Source organism: Podarcis vaucheri (assembly GCF_965113315.1).
Source record: "Podarcis vaucheri genome assembly, chromosome: 13".
NCBI classification, from domain to species: domain Eukaryota; kingdom Metazoa; phylum Chordata; class Lepidosauria; order Squamata; family Lacertidae; genus Podarcis; species Podarcis vaucheri.
Window position 1 is genome coordinate 48368268 of NC_138751.1, and position 23040 is coordinate 48391307.

Sequence of the window (23040 nt, forward strand, 5' to 3'; positions counted from 1 at the left end):
ATTATAGTGATTGCAATTTATTATTATTACTGTTCCTGCTCAGCAATCGCTGTTGGAAAAGTGGAGGTGCAAATATTAAAACCAATTCAGCTCCAAAACCGTGTCGCACGCAGAAACATTGACTGGCATGCGGAGGTGTTGCCCTTTTAAACCCTTAATTCTTTCAAAACCATCCTCTCTCTAAATAACGCCTTAAATTAGAGGAGGGGATGAGAACGTCTGACTTCTTCCCAACTACTGTAAACTGATGCAATATGCGCAGCTTGCGCACCTAATGTTAAATTGTGGGTGAACATATCAGACGACACAGCGATTCTTCAAACAGCTCTTGTTTATTCACAGGCCAGAACAGAACTGAACTGAACTGAAGGGTTCAGCCAGCCTGCTTATATAGAGCTTCACTAGAACGCAACAGTAACCATTTTCTGTAACTATCCAATCACTGAACGTCACTTTCGATCCCTTGTTTGCATATGTGGACCTGAGTGAAAACTATCTATAGTATCCCCCTGCTGGCCCAGAGTGAGAACTTCAGTACATAACATATAGAATAAGAGAACAAGAAGAATACGCGTTTAGAGAAGATTGGAAAACGTTTAATGAATATATGGGGGGTGTATATTTGAAAACATGGGCAGGATTCAGATAAATTCAACAGCGTAAACAAGTTTTGATGGGTGTAATAATGGAATACTGAATGGTACAGTTTATGTAAAATATGCAAGGATTTGTGATATGCAAATTGAACCGTGTAAAGGGAAGAAGGGAAGTCATTGACATGTTAAGGTTGTTTAAATGAATGTTTTAAATCGCAAAACGGAATAATATTTAATATATATTTAATAAATATAATTAATAAAAAATATACACACATTAAAAAATGTATTACTTCGCTGCTCTGTTTTTTTTTAACTGGGGGGGAGGGGGCATACCTGCTACCTAGACGCAGCCCCGCTAAAAACTTTGAAAATAGACAGACAGAAAAAAGTGTCGCCCCCCCCCCCCATTGCCAATGTCCACTTAATTCACCGCACGAGAGGAAACGACTACGGATCCCGGAATCCGCCCCGGACGCGCCACCTCTACCCTTGAGAGTCTATGGGTCTCTGCGGCAAAGGGGGCGTGGCTTTGCGGGAAGAGGGCCGCGTCGGGGAGCCGGAGAGGAGGAAGCGGTGACGCGATTCCCCGCGCATGCGCGCATCGGAAGGCGGAGGAGGAGGGGGGTGTTTGCTTCTGTGGTCTCTGTAGGTCACCTGAGTGCGATGTCTGTGGAGTGAGTGACGGGGGGGCCTCGACGGGGGGGGGCTCTGGGGTGGGTTGAGGAATAAAAGGGGGGCCCGCCACGCCTATGCAGTAAGGACCTTTGAGGGAGGGGGGAAGCATTGGCAATTTGGGGTGCCATGGGGAGCCCCTTCCTCAGAAATGGCGGGGAAGGGTGTGGGGAAACGGTTTTCCGGGGTAGGAGGAGGCGGAGGGGAGAGGGGCCCCCCTGAAAATATGTGTTTGTGGCGGGGGGGTGCATGAAGGGGTGGGGGTTGGGAGTGTCAGGAACATCTTCCCATAAGGGGGTGCAAAAAGGGGTGGGGTGCAAAAAGGGGTGGGGGTGTCAGGGAATTTATCCATAAGGGGGTGCATGAAGGGGTGGGAATGTCAGGGAATTCTTCCCATAAGGGGGTGCAAAAAGGAGGAAGGGGTGCCAGGGACATTTTCCCATTAGGGGGTCAAAAAGGAGGAAGGGGTGTCAGGGACATTTTCCCATTAGGGGGTGCAAAAAGGGTTGAGGGGTGTCAGGGACATTTTCCCATAAGGGGGTGAAAAAGGAGGAAGGGGTGTCAGGGACATTTTCCCATAAGGGGGTGCAAAATGGAGGAAGGGGTGTCAGGGACATTTTCCCATAAGGGGGTGCAAAAAGGAGGAAGGGGTGTCAGGGAAATTTTCCCAAAAGGGGGTGCAAAAAGGAGGAAGGGGTGTCAGGGACATTTTCCCATAAGGGGGTGCAAAAAGGGTAGAGGGGTGTCGGGGACATTTTCCCATTAGGGGGTGCAAAAAGGAGGAAGGGGTGTCGGGGACATCTTCCCATTAGGGGTGCAAAAAGGAGGAAGGGGTGTCAGGGAAATTTTCCCATTAGGGGGTGCAAAAAGGAGGAAGGGGTGTCAGGGACATTTTCCCATTAGGGGGTGCAAAAAGGGTTGAGGGGTGTCAGGGAAATTTTCCCATTAGGGGGTGCAAAAAGGGGTGGGGGTGTCAGGGACATCTTCCCATAAGGGGGTGCAAAAAGGGTTGAGGGGTGTCAGGGACATTTTCCCATAAGGGGGTGCAAAAAGGGTTGAGGGGTGTCAGGGAAATTTTCCCATTAGGGGGTGCAAAAAGGGGTGGGGGTGTCAGGGAATTCTTCCCATTAGGGGGTGCAAAAAGGGGTGGGGGTTGGGCTGGGGGTGTCAGGGACATTTTCCCATTGGGGGTGCAAAATGGAGGAAGGGGTGTCAGGGACATCTTACCATTAGGGGTGCAAAAAGGAGGAAGGGGTGTCAGGGACATTTTCCCATTAGGGGGTGCAAAAAGGAGGAGGGGGTGTCAGGGACATCTTCCCATAAGGGGGTCAAAAAGGAGGAAGGGGTGTCAGGGACATTTTCCCATTAGGGGGTGCAAAAAGGAGGAGGGGGTGTCAGGGACATCTTCCCATTAGGGGGTGCAAAAAGGGGTGAGGGTATCAGGGACATTTTCCCATTAGGGGGTGCAAAAAAGAGGAAGGGGTGCCAGGGACATCTTCCCATAAGGGGGTCAAAAAGGAGGAAGGGGTGTCAGGGACATCTTCCCATAAGGGGGTCAAAAAGGAGGTGGGGTGGGGGGTTTCAGGACATCTTTCCATAAGGTGACAGGGTTTCATTGGGGCTGACTGTTGTGGGGACGGAGGGCCCTTTGAATCTCCCATGCCTGTGAATGCTCCCAAAGCTTTGCACTTTTCAGCCTTCTCTCCCCCCCCCCGCTTCCTGGCCTTCTTCCGGCAGAGGCATGTGTGGAAAAAGAAATGGGCGTGAAAAGCTCAGATTTTTTTGTTTTTCTGTGGTGTGTTTCCTGGCTGCTGTGTGAGGAATTTGTGGGCAATAAGCGAAGCTTCTTTGCTTCTTCCTCCACCCCTTTATTTTCAACTCTTGTTGAAGTGTTGATCTAGGCAGGTTTCTGTGCTTTCTGACTTAAATGGTGCTGATGGAAGCACCTGAAAACGCCCAGGTATGCGTACAACGGCCTTCCCAAATGTGGTGCCCTTTAAGTATTTTGGACCAACCCCAGCCAGCACTGTTGGAGAAAGCTGCTCTACAAGGATGCTCCACATCCTTCTGTTGAATGAGGAGAGATGAAAGGGTCTTTTGCATTTTCCCTGTTCTTCCTAGTGAAAGAAAAAAAAGAAAAAGAGATCGTGGTTGGCTCTTCACTGTAGTAGAGAACTATGTCTAGATCTATAGCAGTTTCTGCTTGCTCTCTGCTGTGGCTTCTGCATTCTTTGAGGGTCTGGAGTTCCTTGCATCCCCAATTCATAGTTCAGCTGTATGAGAAGGAGTCATGCCATCCTCTTCAACTAGTTGTTAATCACAAGCACTCGTTGCCTTCAAAGCTCTAATTATATCCTTTTGATTGCATCCTGAAATCCCCACATACTTCAGCCATTGCAGTTCTTAAGTTATTGCAGAAGTGTTGGTAGTGATGGTGCTGTATTAATTGAATTTCTAAGGGCCCATTCACCTTATGATTAGAGCTTTGCAACTGCACCAAACAAAAGCTGTTAATGGGTGCAGTTCAGCAACTTGAGAATGCAAGCTTTTATTATATATAAATATGATATTTATTGGAAATATTTTAGAGTTACAAAAGAAAACAAGGCAGAAAAAGAACAAGAAAAAACAAACCACATCAAACAATACAAGTTCAAAAAACAAAAATACACCACAAACACTCAAAAACAAATCCATCATTCTCAAATCCTCAACTGTCATTACCTTCTTTCTTTGGTCTCCTCCTCCTCCCTTTTTTTGTATCCTGGTTATTAATTGTCGCAGTAAATCCTTTCCATATTTCATAGTATTCTGTCATTACATTACCTTAATCTATTTTAATCTTATCTTACTATAAAAAGCCTTAAAGCTTAAAACTTAAGTCTTATTTTTACCAACTTCTCATAACCATGATAGAGAATGCAAGCTTTTATTATAAAGGGAGAGGACTCTGGTGTGAAGAGAAGCCACAAAGTAGGAGCAATGCATAGTGAAATAACAAGAACCAGAGGTAATTCCGAGTGGAATATCAGCTGATCGGAATTTCCCGCTCCCTTTGCCATAGGTTTCCTACTTTCCCGGGGCTAATAGCTATGTAGAACAAGTAAATATATCAATCTGCATGAATGATACAGAACAGAAAGAGATTTGTTGCCGATAATATTAGCAACAACAACAACAACTCTGGTTCCATTTACTGTTCACATAGCTCATATGCTCCTTCTTGTCTTCCCCCCAGGAAAATGGAGATTCCAGCCGTACCAACGTCCAAATGCATCCATTACTGGAAAAGGAAGGTCAAGTCAGAATATATGCGCCTTAGGCAGCTCAAGAGACTGCAAGCAAACATGGGAGCCAAGGTAAAGAGCCACGAGGGGAATGACTGCCTTTTTTAAAATCTTAAAATTATTAACTAAGGAAAACCAAAACTCACTTATTAATGTGTGAGAGAGCAAGGAGGTCCCCCGGTTGATAGAAAAGATATGGTGACATATTTGAGACCGAAGGCAAGCAGATGTCATTACAGGCTGTTATGTGGGAGAGATTGCTCTCCGCTGAACCAGCATAAAAATTGTGTGGATTTGAAATTCTGCCAACCTGCATAAGATCGTTAATTGTTCCTTTATCAGGGATGCAGGCTTAACAGCAACTTCCTGCTAGCTAAGTTCAAGCAGTCTCCATGGAGCACCTTCTTCCCCAGTGGCAAAAGGATTTGGAAACTTCTTAAGGGCGAGGCTGGCAATCAAGCATCTTCTTTTTCTCTAGGCGCTGTTTGTGTCTAACTACGCAAAGGTTCAGGAGAAGATAAACATTCTGAACGAAGACTGGAAGAAGCTTAGAGTTCAACCTATTCAATCAATGAAGCTGGTTGGAGGACATCCTTTTCTCAAACAGGTATGCTGAGGAGGCAGCTGTTGGGTTCTGTGGATGTGCCAGTCTGCCATGTTGTGACCCTCTGTGCCTCCTCCCCTAGCATTTGTATCCGCACACGAAGATATCTCTACCTTTTTGTGTTCTGCAATGCCATATTATAAAGCAGGGTTTGTAATGTTGGCTTCCAATCCTCATCAACCCTGTCCGTTGGCAGTGCTGACAGGAGCTGACCAACATCTGGAGGGCCACGGGTTCCACATCTCAGGTTCACAATTTATTCATAATGAATTGGAGAAGCGCTTTTGAAAAGCTTAAGTAGTGTGGCATAGACCAGCTCATGCAAAGTATTGTCCCATGGAGAATCCCAGTCTGAACTTTCAATAAAAAATGCTAGCCTTTACAAAACCAGGGAAACATGCAGAAATGGGTTTGGATAGAATGGTTTGCTTTCAATAGTATAAAGGTTTTCCTGCTTAGTTGTACTCCAGTTCCTCCTGCTGGCTAGTTGCAGTCCCTTCTGCTCAGCTGTACCCAGTGATGATGCAAAAGGAAGTTACGACAGTCTCTTTGAGACCTAGATGATGAAAAGAGGAATATTGTTTTTAGAATGCTGTTTCCTCCTGCCATGTGCCCCTCATTCCTTGCCATTGTTCCATTTTGTGGAACAGATTTCTGTTAGAGAATAGAGGAGGTTGAACAAAACAACATATGTCAAGAATTTCTGTTCAGCCTGCGTTGTTCTCTTGTCCCTTCTTGCTAGAGACTTGCCTTTCTAGGACAGAGGTAGTGAAGAGTGCGCTTGTGGGTTGAGCAGGTTTAATCTGAGTGAGGGCTTCTCCCCAGACTCATGTCTTGAAGCCCTTCCAAGGAATACAAATAGGTACACCTGACCATATTTAAGGGGCCTGGTTTGGTTCTCTGCATATTCACAACCAACTCTTGTACCACTGTTATGGCTTGACAGCAAACAAGATCAAGCCCATTTTAACACAGCAGCACAATTCCAGGTCACAGCCCACCCTAGATTCCCATCTGAATGGAATTAGCTTAATTTGTTGCCTGACTGAACGCAGAGGAATAATCAGCAGGGTCTTATAGGTCAAAAGAGAAGCACCAGCGGAGCCACACACAATGACTACAGTACAGTATGTTGGTGTTTTTCAATGTTCTGGGAGTTGGGCCTTGGCATTTAAGAACCTGCACCTTCAATTGGGTTGAGCAACCATTGAGAGTCAGTGGAGCTGAGGTTACCTTGGCATTGGAAGACTGAATAAATTGCTATCTGTCAGTTGTGTAACATTTTTTTCTCACCACTCCAGTGCACAGTCGAGAGCATTTTCCCCAGTCTGACCACCCAGACCTTGTTCATGCGGACTCTGAACACTGTGGCTTTGGTGCCTATCATGTATTCCTGGTCCCCGCTTCAGCAGAATTTCATGGTAGGTGACCAGCCGTTACCATACATACAGAATCCCTTGCTGCAAATAACAGTTTTGCGTGAGAACTTACTTTGAGCAAATGTTCCTGATTCAGACTTTAGTGTCTGGTTGGGGAAATGGAACTGCATTGCATATTGCCCGGCTATATTGTGGGGGTGCTGCAAGGGGTGGTATATCTCTCACACTCTGCCCCATGTGGGACTGAGGAGGTCCAGCATGATTTGCAGAATAAAAAAAATGTCCCATTAATGGACTGCCAGTAGAAGCTTGAGTTCCACTGGATTATTGTAACTCGCTCTACGTGGGGCTGCCATTGAGACTGACCCAGAAACTCCAGCGGGTGCAGAATGCTGTGACGAGATTCCTTACGAGGTCCTCGCTGCGAGATCACATTAACCCGGTGCTATACCTTCTGCACTGGCTCCCAGAGGAGTACAGGATCAGGTTTAAGGTGCTGGTTTTAACCTTTAAAGCCCTATACGGCCTAGGACCCTTGTACCTACGGGACCGCCTCTCCTGGTATGTCCCACAGAGGACCTTACGGTCTTCAAATAAAAACATCTTGGAGGTCCTGGGCCACAGAGAGGTTAGGCTGGCCTCAACCAAAGCCAGGGCTTTTTCGGCTGTGGCCCCGGCCTGGTGGAACGCTCTGTCACAAGAGACTAGGGCCCTGCAGGACGTGACATCTCTCCGCAGGGCCTGCAAGACAGAGCTGTTCCACCAGGCCTTTGGCCAAGGCACAGTCTGACCCCCTCCTTTGGCATTCCTCACAGAATTAATGGTTGCCATTAATTTGATTTGAACTGATTTTAGAATGAAATGATTTTAGAATGTTGTATCATTTTAATGTTGTTAGCCGCTCTGAGCCCGGCTTCGGCTGGGGAGGGCAGGATAGAAATAAAAAATTATTATTATTATTATTATTATTATTATTATTATTATTCCTCCAATGTGAGGCTGTTTCCCTGCCCACCTACAGAGAGGATCAGAGCGAGAAGAGATAGATAAGGCCTGCTAGCAGAGGTGCCTGGCTTCAGATTCCCACATTATAAGGAACTTTTCGCAAAATCCCAGGTGCAGAGGCAGCAGGAAACAATCCATTCCAGCTGTTCCATTCCAGCTGTTGAGCCCCCTCCATTCTTTCCCCCTGTTGCCTTCTTGCATCTGTGTTGAGATGGTAAGGTTATAAAAAGCCTGCCACTTGTCCAAATTATATTTTATTAATTTTCCATACATTCATACCACATTACAATTTCTATTAAATTTTCCGTTTTTGACTTCCTTCAGCTTCTCTGCCAATCATCCAAATTCTAACTTCTTCAGTTACACATTTCCAAATTTTGCTATTGCCTTTATACCTACCCCCACTTCTATTTTGCCTTTTTACAATATTTCTTAGGCTGTTACAGAGCTTCTCTAAATGCCACTAGCATTATTTCATTATCACTTATGCCTTCCCAGTATTCAACTAAATTTCCCCAGTCCTCGATGAACTTTTGATCTCGTAGATATCTGATCTTCCCAGTCAGTTTATCAAGTTCTGCGTAGCCTTATCAGCTTCATTCTCCACTCTTCCAACGTTGGTATTTGTTCTTGTTTCCATTTCTGGGCCAGTAATATTCTTGCTGCTGTTACTGCATATTGGAAAAATTTATGTTCCTTTCTATTTATTTCATTACCGACAATTCCTAAAAGAAAAGCCTCTGGTTTCTTAACAAATGTATATTTCAACATTTTTTTTTCAGCTCATTATATATCAACTCCCAGAAGCTTTTCACTTTCTTACATTCCCACCACATATGATAAAATGTACCATCTTTTTCTTTACATTTCCAACACCTCTTACATGTTTTGTACATTTTTGCAAGTTTTACTGGTGTAATATACCATCTATATATCATTTTCATAAGTTTTCCTTTAATGCAGTAATGCAGATGGTAAGGTTATAAAAAGCCTGCCACTTGTCATCTCGCTGCACCTCTCAAGGCTGTCTCTTTTCTTTGCCTGATAGCCAGAAGAGTGAGTTGTGCACCTTGCAATGGTAGAGTGTGTGCTGGTGTATGGGGAAGTACTTTGTCTAGCTGTCCCCCCACCTCAAAACTATTTAATCCAGGAGACCAACAAATAATTAGGGAGCAGAAATTCTGAAAATGCCCTGCTGCTTCCAAGTGGGTAGGATCAGAACCTTGTGCGCCACATCCTACAGCAGTGTTTCCCAAACTTGGGTCTCCAGCTGTTTCTGGACTACAGTTCCCATCATCCCTGACCGATGGTCCAGTTAGCGAGGGATGATGGGAGTTGTAGTCCAAAAACAGCTGAGGACCCGAGTTTGGGAAACCCTATTCTACAGGAAGAGATAAATCTCTAGCAGGTGTGCCTTGCCATCAGAGGCCTTGCCATCAGAGGGTGGGAGAGGGGAATAATGCATTCAGGATCCCCTCTCCCACTGAGGAAGGAAGATCTGCTCTCTGGTGCTAAGAAAGGGGCTATGCAGCGAGACCACCAAATACCCCTCTGGGATCTCGTTAAGGTAGCCGTGCAATCTGCCATTTGCAGGCGCTCCTGGTGAGTGGACAAGGGACAACCACCTGCTGTGTCTACTCCGTTTGCAGGTGGAGGATGAAACCGTTCTGTGCAACATCCCCTACATGGGGGACGAGGTGAAAGAGGAGGATGAAACCTTCATTGAGGAGCTCATTAACAACTATGACGGCAAAGTCCATGGAGAGGAAGGTAATGAGGGCAATAGTTTTCAACAGGGATGTAAGAGGCCATGTGGTGGTGGCTGGTGGACAGGAGGGGAGATTCCTTGAGTTCTTAGCATTTCATTTTTGGAAGAGTCTATCACCCTTACGGACAATACTCTGCTTGCACGTACAGTGGTACCTCTGGTTGCGAACGGGATCCGTTCCAGAGGCCCGTAAGCAACATGAAAAGAGCGCAACCCGCAACGGTGTGTCTGCGCGGGTCACGATTCACCACTTCTGCGCATGCGCGTGACACCATTTTGCACATCTGCGCATGCACAAGTGGCGAAACCCGGAAGTAACCCTTTCCAGTACTTCTGGGTCTCCGCAGGACGTAACCTGAAAGAACGTAACATGAAACGGACGTAACTGGAGGTACCACTGTACTGGATTTGTGTGCCATCGTCGACATTCTCATCGTCGTTGCGATGACAGAGAAGCTGCATCTTTTCCACGCTTGAGTATATGCCATCCCACCTTTCGCCTGATTCTCCCATCCAGAAATGCTCTCGACCTCCGTCCTGATCAGCGATGCTGTGTTCCTGGAGCTGGTGGATGCGCTCAATCAGTACTCTGAGGAGGAAGAGGAAGGCCACGATGCTGTGGAAGGCAAACAGGAAGCGGCGAAGGACGAGCTGCCTGTCACCCGGAAGAGGAAGTGGCTTTCCGTGGAAGGTAAACCAGTTACCCTCCCAGTATCACCCTCCCCCCTCCTATTACGGCACACCATGATGCTGTCAGAACCATACAGGCCTTGCTTGTTATACAGATCGGAGTCCATTTCTGCTAAAATTCACAGCTCTTGTATCACCCCAGAAATGATGGCACCTTATGGAAGCCACTCCACGCACGTTTTGCTAAATTTGCTAGCATTTTTTGTCACTAGCCAGGCTGCTGCTATTGATCTGAGAAGGAGCAGGTTAAGGGCTGCTGCAAACACTCCACAATTCGTATGCGGAAGTTCCTTTTCTTGTAAGAACTAAATTTCAAATTACATGCAGATCAAGGCCGTAAGGTGTGTATTTTGCTGCATGGGAAGCATTGAATGGCTACCTGCACACTATGTACAATAATTCCATGTAACCTGTTTGCTTTGTAGAATAAAATTGTGGGATTCCTCTATCTTACACTTGGCGTATTATCTAATGCTTGTATGAGCATCTGCTTTACTTTTATAGGGTTTTTTCTAACTCTGCTCTGGGCCACTCCTATCTTGGAAGACTCTTTCCAGGAGGGGAATAAAGTGCTTTAATTCAGAAATCACCCCCCTTCCCTCCTTCCCTGTGATGCAGGCAACAAGAAATGTCTGAAGAAGCACTTTCCAAATGACATGATCTTCACTGCTCTTTCGTCAATGTTCCCAGAGAACGGCTTTCCTGAGGATATGAAGGAAAGGTAGCCGTTTTTTATTATTGACACAGTCTTTTGGCATTTCTAGTCATGGGTTATAAGAGTAGGTGGAGTTATAAATTCCCAGGATCAGTAACTGGAATACATGGTTTGCACTGCTTAACTTGTGAGTGTCACCCATTGCTTTGCAGTGTAGGTAAAAGGTACGCCTGCCCGTACAGGCCAGTCGTGTCCGACTCTAGGGTTGTGCGCCCATCTCACTTAAGAGGTCGGGGGCCAGCGCCGTCCGGAGAAACTTCCGGGTCACGTGGCCAGCGTGACGAAGCTGCTCTGGCGAGCCAGCACCAGCGCAGCACACGGAAACGCCGTTTACCTTCCCGCTATAAAGCGGTACCTATTTATCTACTTGCACTTCGGGGTGCTTTCAAACTGCTAGGTGGGCAGGAGCTGGGACCGAAAGACGGGAGCTCACCCCGCCGCAAGGATTCGAACCGCCGACCATACGATTGGCAAGTCCTAGGCACTGAGGTTTTACCCACAGCGCCACCCGCGTCGCTTTGCAGTGTAGGTAGAGATGCTCAATTTAAACCAAGGTTTTCCCCTTAATTACTACATGGAAATGATCCTGGTGTGTGTGCTGCCTTATTTTGGCCTCCCGCCACTGCAGTGTGAGACTCCGCTTGCTTGTCCAATGAACCTTTGAGCAATATGCTCTGTAGGCCTATGCGCTGCCATGGACTTGGCTTCCTGCGTGCTAAGGTCTGGACCAGGTGGGCTGATCTTTGGGCACTGGGCAGCGGATGAATGTGGTTCATAAAAGGAGCTGGATTAGACGTCTTCTTGGCTCTGCCCTGCTCTGACTCTGTGATCCCAGAATCTGCAGCATGATGAAGATTGTCCAGATGTCTGGAGCTCTCTTGAAGGTGTCCGGTTGTATTCCTGGGCATAGTGCTTTGTGCTTGAGTAACACCAAACGCGGCATCTGCCTCTTAACAAGGCAACCCTGAAATGGCAGGGTTGAAATGGCGGAAGAATTTTAGAAAGTGGCAGGTGTTTTTAAGTCCGTCACCGATGCAAACTGTCCATCCACCCAGCTGGCTCTGAGCAATCCTATCATTTGGAGCACCTTATTGAGTGCCTTCGAGTGACTTTTCTATCCACCCCACTCCCTCCACAGATACAGAGAACTGACAAAAGAGTCTGACCCGAATGTGCTCCCTCCCCAATGCACGCCAAACATCGATGGACCGTGTGCCAAATCTGTTCAGCGTGAGCAGGCCCTGCACTCTTTCCACACACTCTTCTGCAGGCGCTGCTTCAAGTACGACTGCTTCCTCCATCGTAAGTTTCCGACACAATCCCCACCTCTCTCACCCCAACCTTTTCTGTTCCGGCTTTCAAATTCAGGGGGAAGCAGTGGCTATTCCAAAGCGGTTACATCCAAGTATTTGAGCTGCCCAGATGCTCCCTATGACATGGGAAACGTTCCCTAAAGATCTTAGCCAATCTTGTCTTGCCAGGTTCCTAGCAGGATCCAACTTCTCCTCTGTAAATGTATCCATACCCACCATTTGGAATGCGCCTCTGCAAAAAGTTGCCCTAGAGAAATTCCCCACTTGCCTGCTTATCCATTCACCCACCTGTCTACCCCAGAGTGGTTTAACAAAATCTGTAAAACACATGTCATGATTACAAACCATAATTCATTTGCAGGTGAACATTTCACTTAAAATTCCTATTGGTTAGCTCTGCGTTTCCCAAACTTGGGTCTCCATCTGTTTTTTGTTTTTTTGTTTTGTTTTTTTGGACTACAGTTCCCATCGTCCCTGACCACTGGTCCCACTAGCTAGGGATGATGGGAGTTGTAGTCCAAAAAAACAGCTGGAGACACAAGTTTGGGAAACCCTGGGTTAGCTCTTGCAATACTAGTGGTAACCTCAGCCAGCCAGGCTCAATTGGGATTATTCATCCATAATGAAACATTGCAAGATTAATTAGCAGCATGTGAAAGACACGAGCAGTTCCTCAAGTTCTTTGGGAGGATAGATTTTCTTTCTTAAATGCCCCCTAATCCACCCCACTCTTGCATTCTGGTGTGCTGGATATGGGTGGGGTTATTGCCAAGTTCTCTCGAACTTGTAATAGTAACTTTTATTATTTAGTGCTGGATTTGGGGTGCTCTCACAGGAAGGGGGAGGGAGGACTTCTGATGAGGATCAGAGCAACAGGTGATCTCGTCAGCTTCTCATTGTAACCCAGACAAAATGACTTCTGTCTTCTAGCTTTTCACGCTACTCCCAACGTTTACAAGCGGAAGAACAGAGAAACCAAAATTGAAATGGAGCCTTGCGGGCCAGAGTGCTTCCTGTGGTTGGTATGTTGGGTAGAGGTTACGTTAGGGTGGGAGAGAGATGTACACTTAGGAAGAAGATATTCTGTTCAGAACACTTAGAAGTGAAGAATCTAGGGTGGTATATGTTGGAGCAAAGGGACGCGAGTGGCGCTGTGGGTTAAACCACAGAGCCTAGGACTTGCTGATCAGAAGGTCAGCGGTTCGAATCCCTGTGACGGGGTGAGCTCCCTTTGCTCGGTCCCTGCTCCTGCCAACCTAGCAGTTCAAAAGCACGTCAGAGTGCAAGTAGATAACTAGGTACCACTCTGGCGGGAAGGTAAACAGCGTTTCCGTGCGCTGCTCTGGTTCACCAGAAGCGGCTTAGTCATGCTGGCCACATGACCCGGAAGCTGTACGCCAGCTCCCTCGGCCAATAAAGCAAGATGAGCGCTGCAACCCCAGAGTCAGCCACGACTGGACCTAATGGTCAGGGGTCTCTTTATCCTTACCTTTATGTTGGAGCAAAAAAAAAGAGAGAGGGGAATTCTTTAGCACCTTTTAAGGCTAGCACATTTATTGGACCGCAGTCCACTCATTAGAGTTAGCACTATTCGTTCTCTCTGTCTTATGCACACACACATTGACAGAGAGAGACAAATGATAGTCTGTGAGAATTTCTGTGTAAACCTTGAATGTATACAAGATAAGTGCAGCAGCCATTCACAGCATTAACAAGTGATGATAACACAGTCATCCTTGGTTTGTTGTGCTGGTTAACACCTGTAAGTGGGAAATGAAACTGTTGCCTCCATTCTGACCTGAATGAATAAGATCAAATTTCCTGATCAGTTCCAAGTAATGCCAGAGTCTCCCTTATTCTTTTGTTGAAGAATGGCAACTTGTAAGGCCAGCACTAGAATGTCTTGGGAGAGTGTTACGTTCTCCAGGTGGTTTCCGAATGTTTGTTTTATTTACTTTTATTTAAAAGCTCTGTTCTTTAGCTACAAAAGGCTCACAATGTGGCTTACAAAAATCACAGTAAGCAAGCCCTTTTTATTTCAGATTGGCATCCTTTTATTATTTTACTTTGAGAATGACCTGTTTGTTCTGTGTGTAGAATATAGAAGCATTACTGGCAAATAATTGCTAATGGAAGAACATTTCAAATTCCCCAGCCCCAGCACTCTGATACTGACCTGAAACCCACCATTCTTCTTCAACAACAGGAACTTCATAGGCAGGTGCTAGCCTGGTCCTGCTAGCAAGGGATGATGGGAGTTGTAGTCCAACAACAGCTGGGGGACCAAATTTGAGATACGCAGCACTAGGGAATCCCCATGTCTCTGTGTGGACTCTTCTAATGAAGATTTGCTTATAGGAGGGAGCCAAGGAGTTTGCTGTGCTGTACAATCCACGTTCCAAGTGCTCTGGACGACGTCGCCGCAGGCATCTCACACTCAATAACACTTCCAGCGCTTCCGCCTCCACGAGCAACGAAGCGAAAGAAGGCGATAGCGACCGAGACACGGGCAATGACTGGGCCTCCAGTTCCTCTGGTACTTGACAGATCTTCTCATTGCCCTGTGGGAAGGGTGCGTGCGTGTGTGTGTGTGCGTTCAGGAGTTGCAGAAATCGTGGCCCCCAACAGCTCCTGCTGAGCAAGATTTTCCTGTGCTGCTTGGGGTTGCTGGTTAAACAGATATAAGGAGACGCATAACCTGCTGTTTTCAAGGCAGAGTTCCCCCAGAATTCACTGTATTTTTCGCTCCATAAGACGCACCTGACCATAAGATGCACCTAGTTTTTAGAGGGCGAATGCAAGGGAAAAAAGATTCTTTAAAGGGAGTGCAGAGCAGAGGCTGTATGCATCCCAGGCTCTGCTCAGCGCTCCCTTTCATGAGCCATGTAGAGCATGTGTGCGGCTCTTGGGGGCTTTTCCCCGAGGAGGGAGAAGGGCAGCCCGTCAGCTCGTGAAAAGGAGCTCTTGGGGGCTTTTCTGGAAGGTGGGGAAAGGGACAGAGCCATGCACTCTGTCCCTTCCCCCGCCTCCCTAAAGAGCCGCGTGTTAAGCCAGAAGCCAGGACAGCTAGTGGGATCGCTGTGCAGCTGGCTGTCCTGGCTTATGGGATAGCCCCGGGCAGCGGGGTGAAGGCTCCCCCAAGAGCCGCTCTCCCTTTAAAGAACTGCGTGGAGCGTATATGCGGCTCTTTGGGGCTTTTCCCCGAGGAGGGAGAAGGGACTGCCGGGCTGCCCTTCTTCCTCCTCGGGGAAAAGCCCCCAAGAGCCGCACACACCCTCCACGCGGCTCTTTAAAGGGGGTGCTGAGCAGAGCCTCCCGCCTGCATTCGCTCCATAAGATGCACACACACTTCCCCTTTCTTTTTAGGAGGGGAAAATGCGTCTTATAGAGCGAAAAATATGGTACTTCCAAACAGAGCTTAATCCCAGAACCTGCTTTCTGCATCCAGGTTCAAGCCTGGAGTGGGGTTAGAGATAAAAGCATCTGATAAAAGCCTACTTCTTTTTTTTCTTTTCTTTTTTTTGAGGATTGTCCCGCGGCAAAAGGGACCAGTAGCTCCCTTGCAGCTTGCTTTGTTAGGCGGATTCTCTTCCAACCTTTTGTGTTTCTTTCTCGTGTTGCCCTAGAGGCAAACTCACGTTGCCAAACCCCAACCAAGCCGAAGCTGAGCCCTGCCTCTTCGCAGCCCTTTGTGGCTGACATGCCGCTGGAGCCTGTCGAGTGGACCGGAGCCGAGGAGTCCCTCTTCCGCGTCTTCCACGGGACTTACTTCAACAACTTCTGCTCAATCTCTCGGCTCCTGGGAACCAAGACCTGCAAGCAGGTATATGGTGGACCTCTGGGTGGCTGGGAAGACCAGACTGGCGGCAGCACCAGGCATCGCATGTGCAAAGTTCCTGACGTTGAGAGTCCTTTGAACGAGCTGCATTTCTCTCCTGGCAGGTCTTTCAGTTTGCAGTAAAGGAGTCCTTGATCATGAAGCTGCCCATGAATGAGCTCTTGAATCCTTCCCAGAAGAAGAAGAGGAAGCACAGGTGTGTGGCCAGGACAGCCTGTCCAGTAGGAGGCTCATGAGGAAGTCCCACGTAAAAGTAGTTCCATTGGGCTACAGAATATAGTTGCCCCTTGATGAAGCCTATGGCGGGGCAGGGATTGCCCAGGACAAATGAATCCCTAGCTGTTGTTTCTGCTTTTCCACACGTATTGAGGAAAGGGGTCAAAGATCCAAGATGTGGCTGCTTCATGCCCACACCCCTCTCTGAGTGTTGTTTGGCTGGAAAGCCCCCTCCCGCCCATATTGCTGTTCCCCCAGCTGCCAGTTCCTCGGGGAAGGATGTGTCAGGGAAGATCAGGATAGAAGCTACTGAGCCTTGGGGATTCAGCATGGTGTGTCATCAGGATTAAAACTGGGTGTGGCGATCACACAGGGTCCCCGGACGTTTCACCGTCTATTGATCCCTGTGCCACCACTTTATTTCCCGCTGCCACCACCCAGGCTCTACCTGGTACAATACTGAGTCCAGTCGGGGTTAAATTGGAACATAAACTTTTGTTTATTTATTGCAGTTTAACAAGCGTGTGGTTTCATAAACGGTAGCAGTCAATTACATTCATTGGGTGCCTATCCAGACCTATAACTTCCGCTACCTGCTCTCACTCACTAAACCAACTTTCCTATATTTACTTGTCTGCCTAGCCCCTAACTGTTCCCGACTCAGCCTATTTTGTTACACTAACTCAACCTACCCACAACTCTAGCCCAATTCACTCCCTCTCCAACCAACCACCCAACTCCCAATGAACACCACCCTTTGCCCCTCCCAGAGCTGGTTTTATAGTCCCTCTGGCTCCACCCCCTGGGTTCTGATAGGGTAACCTGTTTAACTATTTCACCTCCAGCACTTTCATATGGTAACGTCACACTGGGGCATTCTTTTCTCTCTCCTCTCTCCCCCTGCCCCTGTCTCCAACAAAGGCTCTGGGCTGCTCACTGTCGGAAGATCCAACTTAAAAAAGGTACTGTGCATTCTTCCCCAACAATGCCCCGGTTCGATTTTCTGCCCAACTGGAAATTTGGGGGGGGGGGTCCAGAATGTCAACAGGCACCCTGTTTTGCCATGCCTGTTGTCTTTCCTGTTTGAATCTTGAACAGAATCCCCTTGTCGCTTCTCCTAAGACAGTGCCATTCAAGTCAGAGCAGGTATTCCCTCATCGCCCTTCGTGTTATTTAAAGAAAAGGCCGTAACGGGGAAGTTATGGTTGCCAAGGTCTCAAAAGCGTAGCCTCTTGTCGTTCAAGCCCTATTCTAGCGCTAGGTGAAGCTGAGCGTGGCCCTCTGCATGTGGGGCACACTGTCCGTTGGGGGTCTCCTGTCGTGTCAGACCCTCAAACTTCCACGGGGCTCAGCTCACAGCTTCCCCCTCTTTCTCTTTGTGCAGACAGTTCCTCCACTCAGGTGTACAACTACCAGCCCTGCGACCACCCGGACCACCCTTGCGACAGCTCCTGCCCGTGCATCGTGACCCAGAATTTCTGCGAGAAGTTTTGCCAGTGCAATCCCGACTGTAAGGGGCGAGGCTTGAAAATCCTGGCGCTCCAGGAAGAGTGGGCAGGCACTCGGCCTCATGTGGGTTTGTTTTCCGTCTTTCTCGTGGCGCGCGAGTCCCTTTGAAATGTGTCTCTGTTCTTTCCTCCCGCAAGGCCAGAACCGTTTCCCAGGCTGCCGGTGCAAAACGCAGTGCAACACCAAGCAGTGCCCCTGCTACCTGGCGGTCCGAGAGTGTGACCCGGACCTCTGCCTGACCTGCGGCGCCTCGGAGCACTGGGAATCCAAGGTGGTTTCTTGCAAGAACTGCAGCATCCAGCGGGGTCTTAAGAAGGTATATCTCTGTTCAGAGAGTGGGGAGGAGAGAGAAGGTTAGTCGAGATTGCATGCTGTGGGTTGGTGTGGACATTTGAATTTGCTGTGGAAGGGGTGGGGTCGGAACGGGGAAAGCCTGCATAGGAGTTCTGTGCAACTGATGTATTTTGCATAACTCCTTTTGCTTCTGCTAGCCATCGGGAGGAGCAAGAAGTAATGGCCAATACTCAACCCCAAGCATTTCTCATTATTTCTCGCTCCTCCCCATGGCTAGCAGAAGCAAACTGAGCTACGCAAAATACATCAATTGCACAGACTGGTGTGTTTTGCGTAACTCGTTTGCTTCCGCTAGCCATGGGGAGAAGCAAGCGGAAGCAAACAGACCACTGTAAACACTTCAACTCTTTGGCAGGTCTTAAATAGCTCTTGTAATGTTACATAGACTTCGGATACGATGGAGGAATGGAAAAACAGGAAGATTTATAATAACGCAGTTGAAAAAGTTAACTACAGAACCCACAGAAGGGAGGAGGGAAGTGTTGAGATTCGGAGGAATCTTGTGTAATTCTTATTACTTGCGGTTTTGAGCGTGAATGAATTTGTAAAAACCACTTAAAAACAAAGAAGAGAAATGCTCAACCCCAATACCATTCTTTAATGGGAATGCTAAGTAAGTTTCACAGCTTCGACAAGCATCACTGGGCTTATTTCCACAGCCGTAAGGGCTAAGCAGCTTGCTTTTCCGAAGGGGATCCTCTGAGCATTGCTGCTCCGGGCTCAGAGCACCAACAGATTGGGAGCTTTGTGTTAGAGCAGGCTTCCTCAACTGTAGTTTTGAGACTACAGTTCCCATCGTCCCTGCTAGCTAGGGATGATGGGAATCGTAGTCCGAAACATCTGGAGGGCCGAGGTTGAGGAAGCCTGAGTTAGAGCATCAACGGATTGGGGGTCTTTGAAGGACAGGCGTCTTCCAGTACGGATGTGGGTAGTGGATAACGGATGTGTTGAAGGGGGCCTGGAGTACCTATTTGGTCCCTCCCAGCCCTCTGAGTCCCTGGGTCAGTGTGGTCCTCCGCCACTCTCCCAGGGACCCGGCAGGGCAGGCTGAGGCACCTTCCATCTCTCCTCCTCTTAGCACCTGCTGCTCGCCCCATCGGATGTTGCCGGGTGGGGAACGTTCATCAAGGAGGCGGTGCAGAAGAATGAATTTATCTCTGAGTACTGCGGGGAGGTGAGTTGGGAGGCAGGATGTGGCATGGGAGCTCCAAATTCCTCTCTGGCGCGGCCTTCCTTTGCTCTGTTGGTGGCGGAGGGGGTGGGGCAGCAAATCAAAGATTTCTTGGCTTCCTACCTCCATGATCTCATAAGGCGGGAAAGGGACTTGGTGGAGGAAGCGCAGCTTTCTTTGGTCAGGTCTGGCGTTGGATGGGAAACCTGTGCAATTGTCAAATCCTTCGCCAAAGTGCGTTTTGTGGCTAGCTCTGGTTTTGCCGTCCCCCCATAGCCCAAAGGCTAAGATGAGGCAGCTGGAAATTGCCTGCCATTGGATTTTGGGGGCGCTTCCTGGGTCAGCAGTCCTTCTAAGTAATGGCACCTGGGGCTTGAAGATCCAGGCAGACAGCCTCTGCGTTTGTGATCATTTGTGGCCAGCTGACGTGGGCTGTGGTTGGGGGAAACTTTCCAGGCAGTCATGATGCTATTCTCTCAAACTCTTAGGGGAGGGGGGGATATTGTAACGCATAGGTAGTGGTCTTTGCCGTTCTACGGGAAAGTGAGGCTGAGCTAGGGTTAGGTGCTCTCTTCTCCTTCATGACTATACAGTCGAAGATACCTTGGAAGGCAAACGGAATCCTTTTGACTTCCAAAACGTTTGGGAACCAAGGCGCAGCTTCCGATTGGCCGCAGGAAGCTCCCGCAGCCAAGTCAGACGCTCGACTTCCGAAAAACATTCGCAAACCGGAACACACACTTCCAGGTTTGCGGCGTTTGGGAGCCAAAACGTTTGACTTGCAAGGTGTTTGGGATCCAAGGTACGACTGTATTCGCTCCCCCGCTGTGCTGTTTCTTGCAGGGAATGTGTGCTGGTCTTTTTCCGCTTTGGGGGGGGGGGGGCTCTTGTCTGCCCGATCTAGGGGTTCTTTGAGGGAGGTTGATCCCTGTAACAACCCTATCTGCTTGCTTGACAGGATCTGACTTGGTCTCCTTTTGCCCACTCACTGGCTTTTATCTATTGTCCTTCCTTCCTTGCTTGCTTCAGCTCATCTCTCAAGATGAGGCTGACCGACGTGGGAAGGTCTATGACAAGTACATGTCCAGCTTCCTCTTCAACCTCAATAACGGTAACTGACCGCGTCGGATCAGTGACACAATCCTGAGTAACGGAAGGGGAAGGGGATGGGGGGGAAGCAATTCGCATGGTAGTGGCAATGGGGGAACCCCTCCCCCCAAAATATCCAGCCCCTCTGCTTGGTTTGGAGGGAGGCAGTTCAGCTTTTTCAATAGGGCCCAGTAGTGTCTGTGGTCTCTTTAGCTCTGCTTTTCTTCCCCGGACAGATTTCGTTGTTGACGCCACCCGGAAAGGCAACAAAATCCGGTTTGCAAACCACTCTGTCAACCCCAACTGTTATGCCAAAGGTAAGATGGGTGGGCTCAGCGACTGTTCTGTGGGAGCAGAATAGCCCTTTGGTGTCTTTCTCATCCCTCCCACCCCCATAAATAAATAAAGCAGACATGGTAGGAAATGCATTTTTAAATAATCAGGTCAGATAAAGAGGACCACAGCGAAGCAGTTCTGTAGTCAAAACTTCCGGAAATGTGGCTGCAGGTTTTTGAAAGTAGAAATCTTCGGTAGAATCGGTTTTCCTGAAAGGGGAGGTTTTGAGCACAGATAATAATAATAATAATTTTTTATTTATACCCCGCCCTTTCCGGTTCGAAAACCGGGCTCAGGGCTGCTAACAACAAATTTAAAACACTTAATTATAAAAGCAACATAAAATACAGTATAAAAACATGAATAACAATAAAATTCAAAAATCAATTTAGGGGAAATAAGTATTAGATAATCCCCAGGGCTAGCTGACTGAATCGGTCCTACTTGAGCCAGCGAGGAGGACAGGGGAGAATTAGCTGTGGGGTCTCAGAGCGGGTGATCTTCATAAAAGGCGAGGGGGAGGGAAGGGAAATAAAAGATCAGGCTGAATTCAAATTAAAGGCCAGGCGGAATAGCTCTGTCTTACAGACCCGACGGAAGGAGGTTAAATCCTGAAGGGCCCTAGTCTCATGGGACAGAGCATTCCACCAGGTCGGAGCCATCACTGAAAAGGCCCTGGTGGAGGATAGTCTGACTTCCTTAGGGCCCGGGACCTCTAAACTATGGTTGTTCATGGACCTTAAGGTAGTCTGCAGGGCATACCAGGAGAGGCGGTCCCGTAGATACGAGGGCCCTATCAGGGATTCTGGGGAAAAAGGGAGTAACATCCTGCAGCTGTGGGGGAGAAACAAGAAGCTGAGATGGGATGAAGGCTCAGTGTCTGAAAGCCCTAATTCAGATACTGCTGGAAGCCACTCACTTCACTGAGTGCCTCTTGCAAAATCCAGAATGGCAGAAAGATAATGATAGCTGTTGGCTGTCTAGTGAATTTAAGAAATAGATCCTAGCGTTCAGTAAAAGCTTTTGGGTTTCTAGTCTTTGTAAATAAAATGGGGGTGGGGGTGGATTAACCAGTTACTTCTCTATGCCAGTTTGATGCTTATGTGCAAAAGTAGATTCTGGCTGTGAAGAAACCATCTGGAACCTTCTTCCCAAGTTTTGCTGTGTCTTAGCAAGTACCTTGAACTCGGGACCACGTATGTGGATGGTTGGTGGGTGGCTGGGACCCTGAGGAGCTGGTGGGGGAGGGAGGGAGGGAGGGAGGAGCGATTGTCCTACATTGATGTGGCCTTGCAACTGACGCGCTCCCTCTCTTGCTCAGTGGTCATGGTGAACGGGGACCACCGCATTGGGATCTTTGCCAAGAGAGCAATCCAGGCCGGTGAAGAACTCTTTTTCGATTACAGGTGAGAGTGCGTGAAGGCGCGCAAGCTTTTTAGCTCTGGGAGGTTCTGAGAAGTTGCGGAGGAAAGTCCACGTTGCTTTCTCTTCTCCGCAGGTACAGCCAGGCAGACGCGCTCAAATACGTTGGCATAGAAAGAGAAGGCGAAATAATCTAGCCGTGCTCCCAGCAAGCATCGCCACACCCTATCCATGCTGCTTCCCTTGTTGCTGTGTGTGTCGTGAGCGCTTCATTCCATCCAGGTCCCTCTTCAGAGAAGGAAAGGAGGATCAGGAGAGGCCCACAAACGTCCTACAGAAGTGAGATTCTGACTTCCAAGGCCTGAGCTGGGGAGCACTTCTCAATTGCCGTCGGAGGAAAATTCAGAGGTGCTGAAAAGGCGTTTTGAGCCCTGCCCCGTGCAGAATGAGCCTGGGGTTGGGACGCTGGGCTTTGTGGGCTCTGTTGGTCTTTTGCGGGGAAGCCTGGTTTGAACTGAAGGAAGTATTATTTTCCTCTGGCTGCCTCCTCCCTTCTCTGCAGGCAAGAGCAACACAAGCGAGAACCCCACCTGCAGGGAAGGATAGGCCATGAAGTGCTAAGCACAGGAGGTCATGGGAGCAAGGAATTTGTATAGGCTAAGGAGCTGTAGATAGAAGCAAGGAGCATGGGCACATAGAGATATGGGCAGAAAGGTGAGGAGGAGTGTTTGGGGCAGGTAAAGTGGCTCAGTAAGATGGGGCAGAGGGTTGTAGGAGGCGTCATGGCATGGGAGACGGGGCGCAGACGCCATCGACTCTGGTTTGGGTCTCCCATGGTAGTGATTTAACCCCTTCTGTTGGTTGCATTAGGGCGTAATGGGGCTTCTCCTCCCTGGCCATAATCGGGTCTCTTCCATCCCGTCAGTATGTGTTAGATATTGGGAGACGGGAACAGCGGCGTAGCGTGAGTTGTCAGCACCCGGGGCAACACAAGTAATTTGCGCCCCCTAACCCGGGGCAAGGCAAGTAATTTGCGCCCCCCCTAACCCCTAACCTGCGAGTTGCCGCTGGCGCTGCCGCCCAAACGACGCCGCTTGCCCGGAGGAGGAGGGGGGCAGAGAGGCGAGGAAAAT

The 23040-nt window shown here is 48.4% G+C and overlaps 1 protein-coding gene across 4 annotated transcripts; it reads left to right on the plus strand.

Moving 5' to 3' along the window:
* Window positions 1-1147: 1147 nt before the first annotated feature.
* EZH1 (enhancer of zeste 1 polycomb repressive complex 2 subunit) lies at window positions 1148-22854 on the plus strand. Of its 4 annotated transcripts, none has more exons than XR_014212801.1 (20): window positions 1187-1244; window positions 4510-4630; window positions 5037-5165; window positions 6464-6583; window positions 9196-9316; window positions 9832-10005; window positions 10623-10725; window positions 11858-12021; window positions 12963-13054; window positions 14391-14568; window positions 15659-15855; window positions 15975-16066; window positions 17008-17048; window positions 17471-17596; window positions 17733-17911; window positions 19028-19123; window positions 20079-20231; window positions 20446-20526; window positions 21867-21951; window positions 22044-22854. XR_014212801.1 is itself a non-coding variant. In XM_082194845.1 (20 exons), exons 1-20 carry the CDS (start codon window positions 1192-1194, stop codon window positions 22102-22104), a joined length of 2295 nt encoding a protein of 764 aa, XP_082050971.1. In that variant the 5' UTR covers window positions 1189-1191; the 3' UTR covers window positions 22105-22854. The 4 variants fall into 4 exon arrangements, 3 of the variants coding, with proteins under 3 accessions (XP_082050972.1, XP_082050970.1, XP_082050971.1); XM_082194845.1 differs by having other exon boundaries at window positions 1189-1244; window positions 20150-20231; XM_082194846.1 differs by lacking the exons at window positions 21867-21951; window positions 22044-22854 and having other exon boundaries at window positions 1148-1273; window positions 20446-20796.
* Window positions 22855-23040: the final 186 nt, after the last annotated feature.

Bases quoted from the DNA above. Each gene is read 5' to 3' on its own strand.
- EZH1 (XM_082194844.1), top strand. From the start codon at position 1,192: ATGCGCGCATCGGAAGGCGGAGGAGGAGGGGGGTGTTTGCTTCTGTGG. The intron at 1,245-4,509 runs GTAGGTCACCTG...TCTTCCCCCCAG, and splicing joins TGTTTGCTTCTGTGGTCTCT to GAAAATGGAGATTCCAGCCG. The intron at 13,055-14,390 runs GTATGTTGGGTA...ATTTGCTTATAG, and splicing joins CAGAGTGCTTCCTGTGGTTG to GAGGGAGCCAAGGAGTTTGC.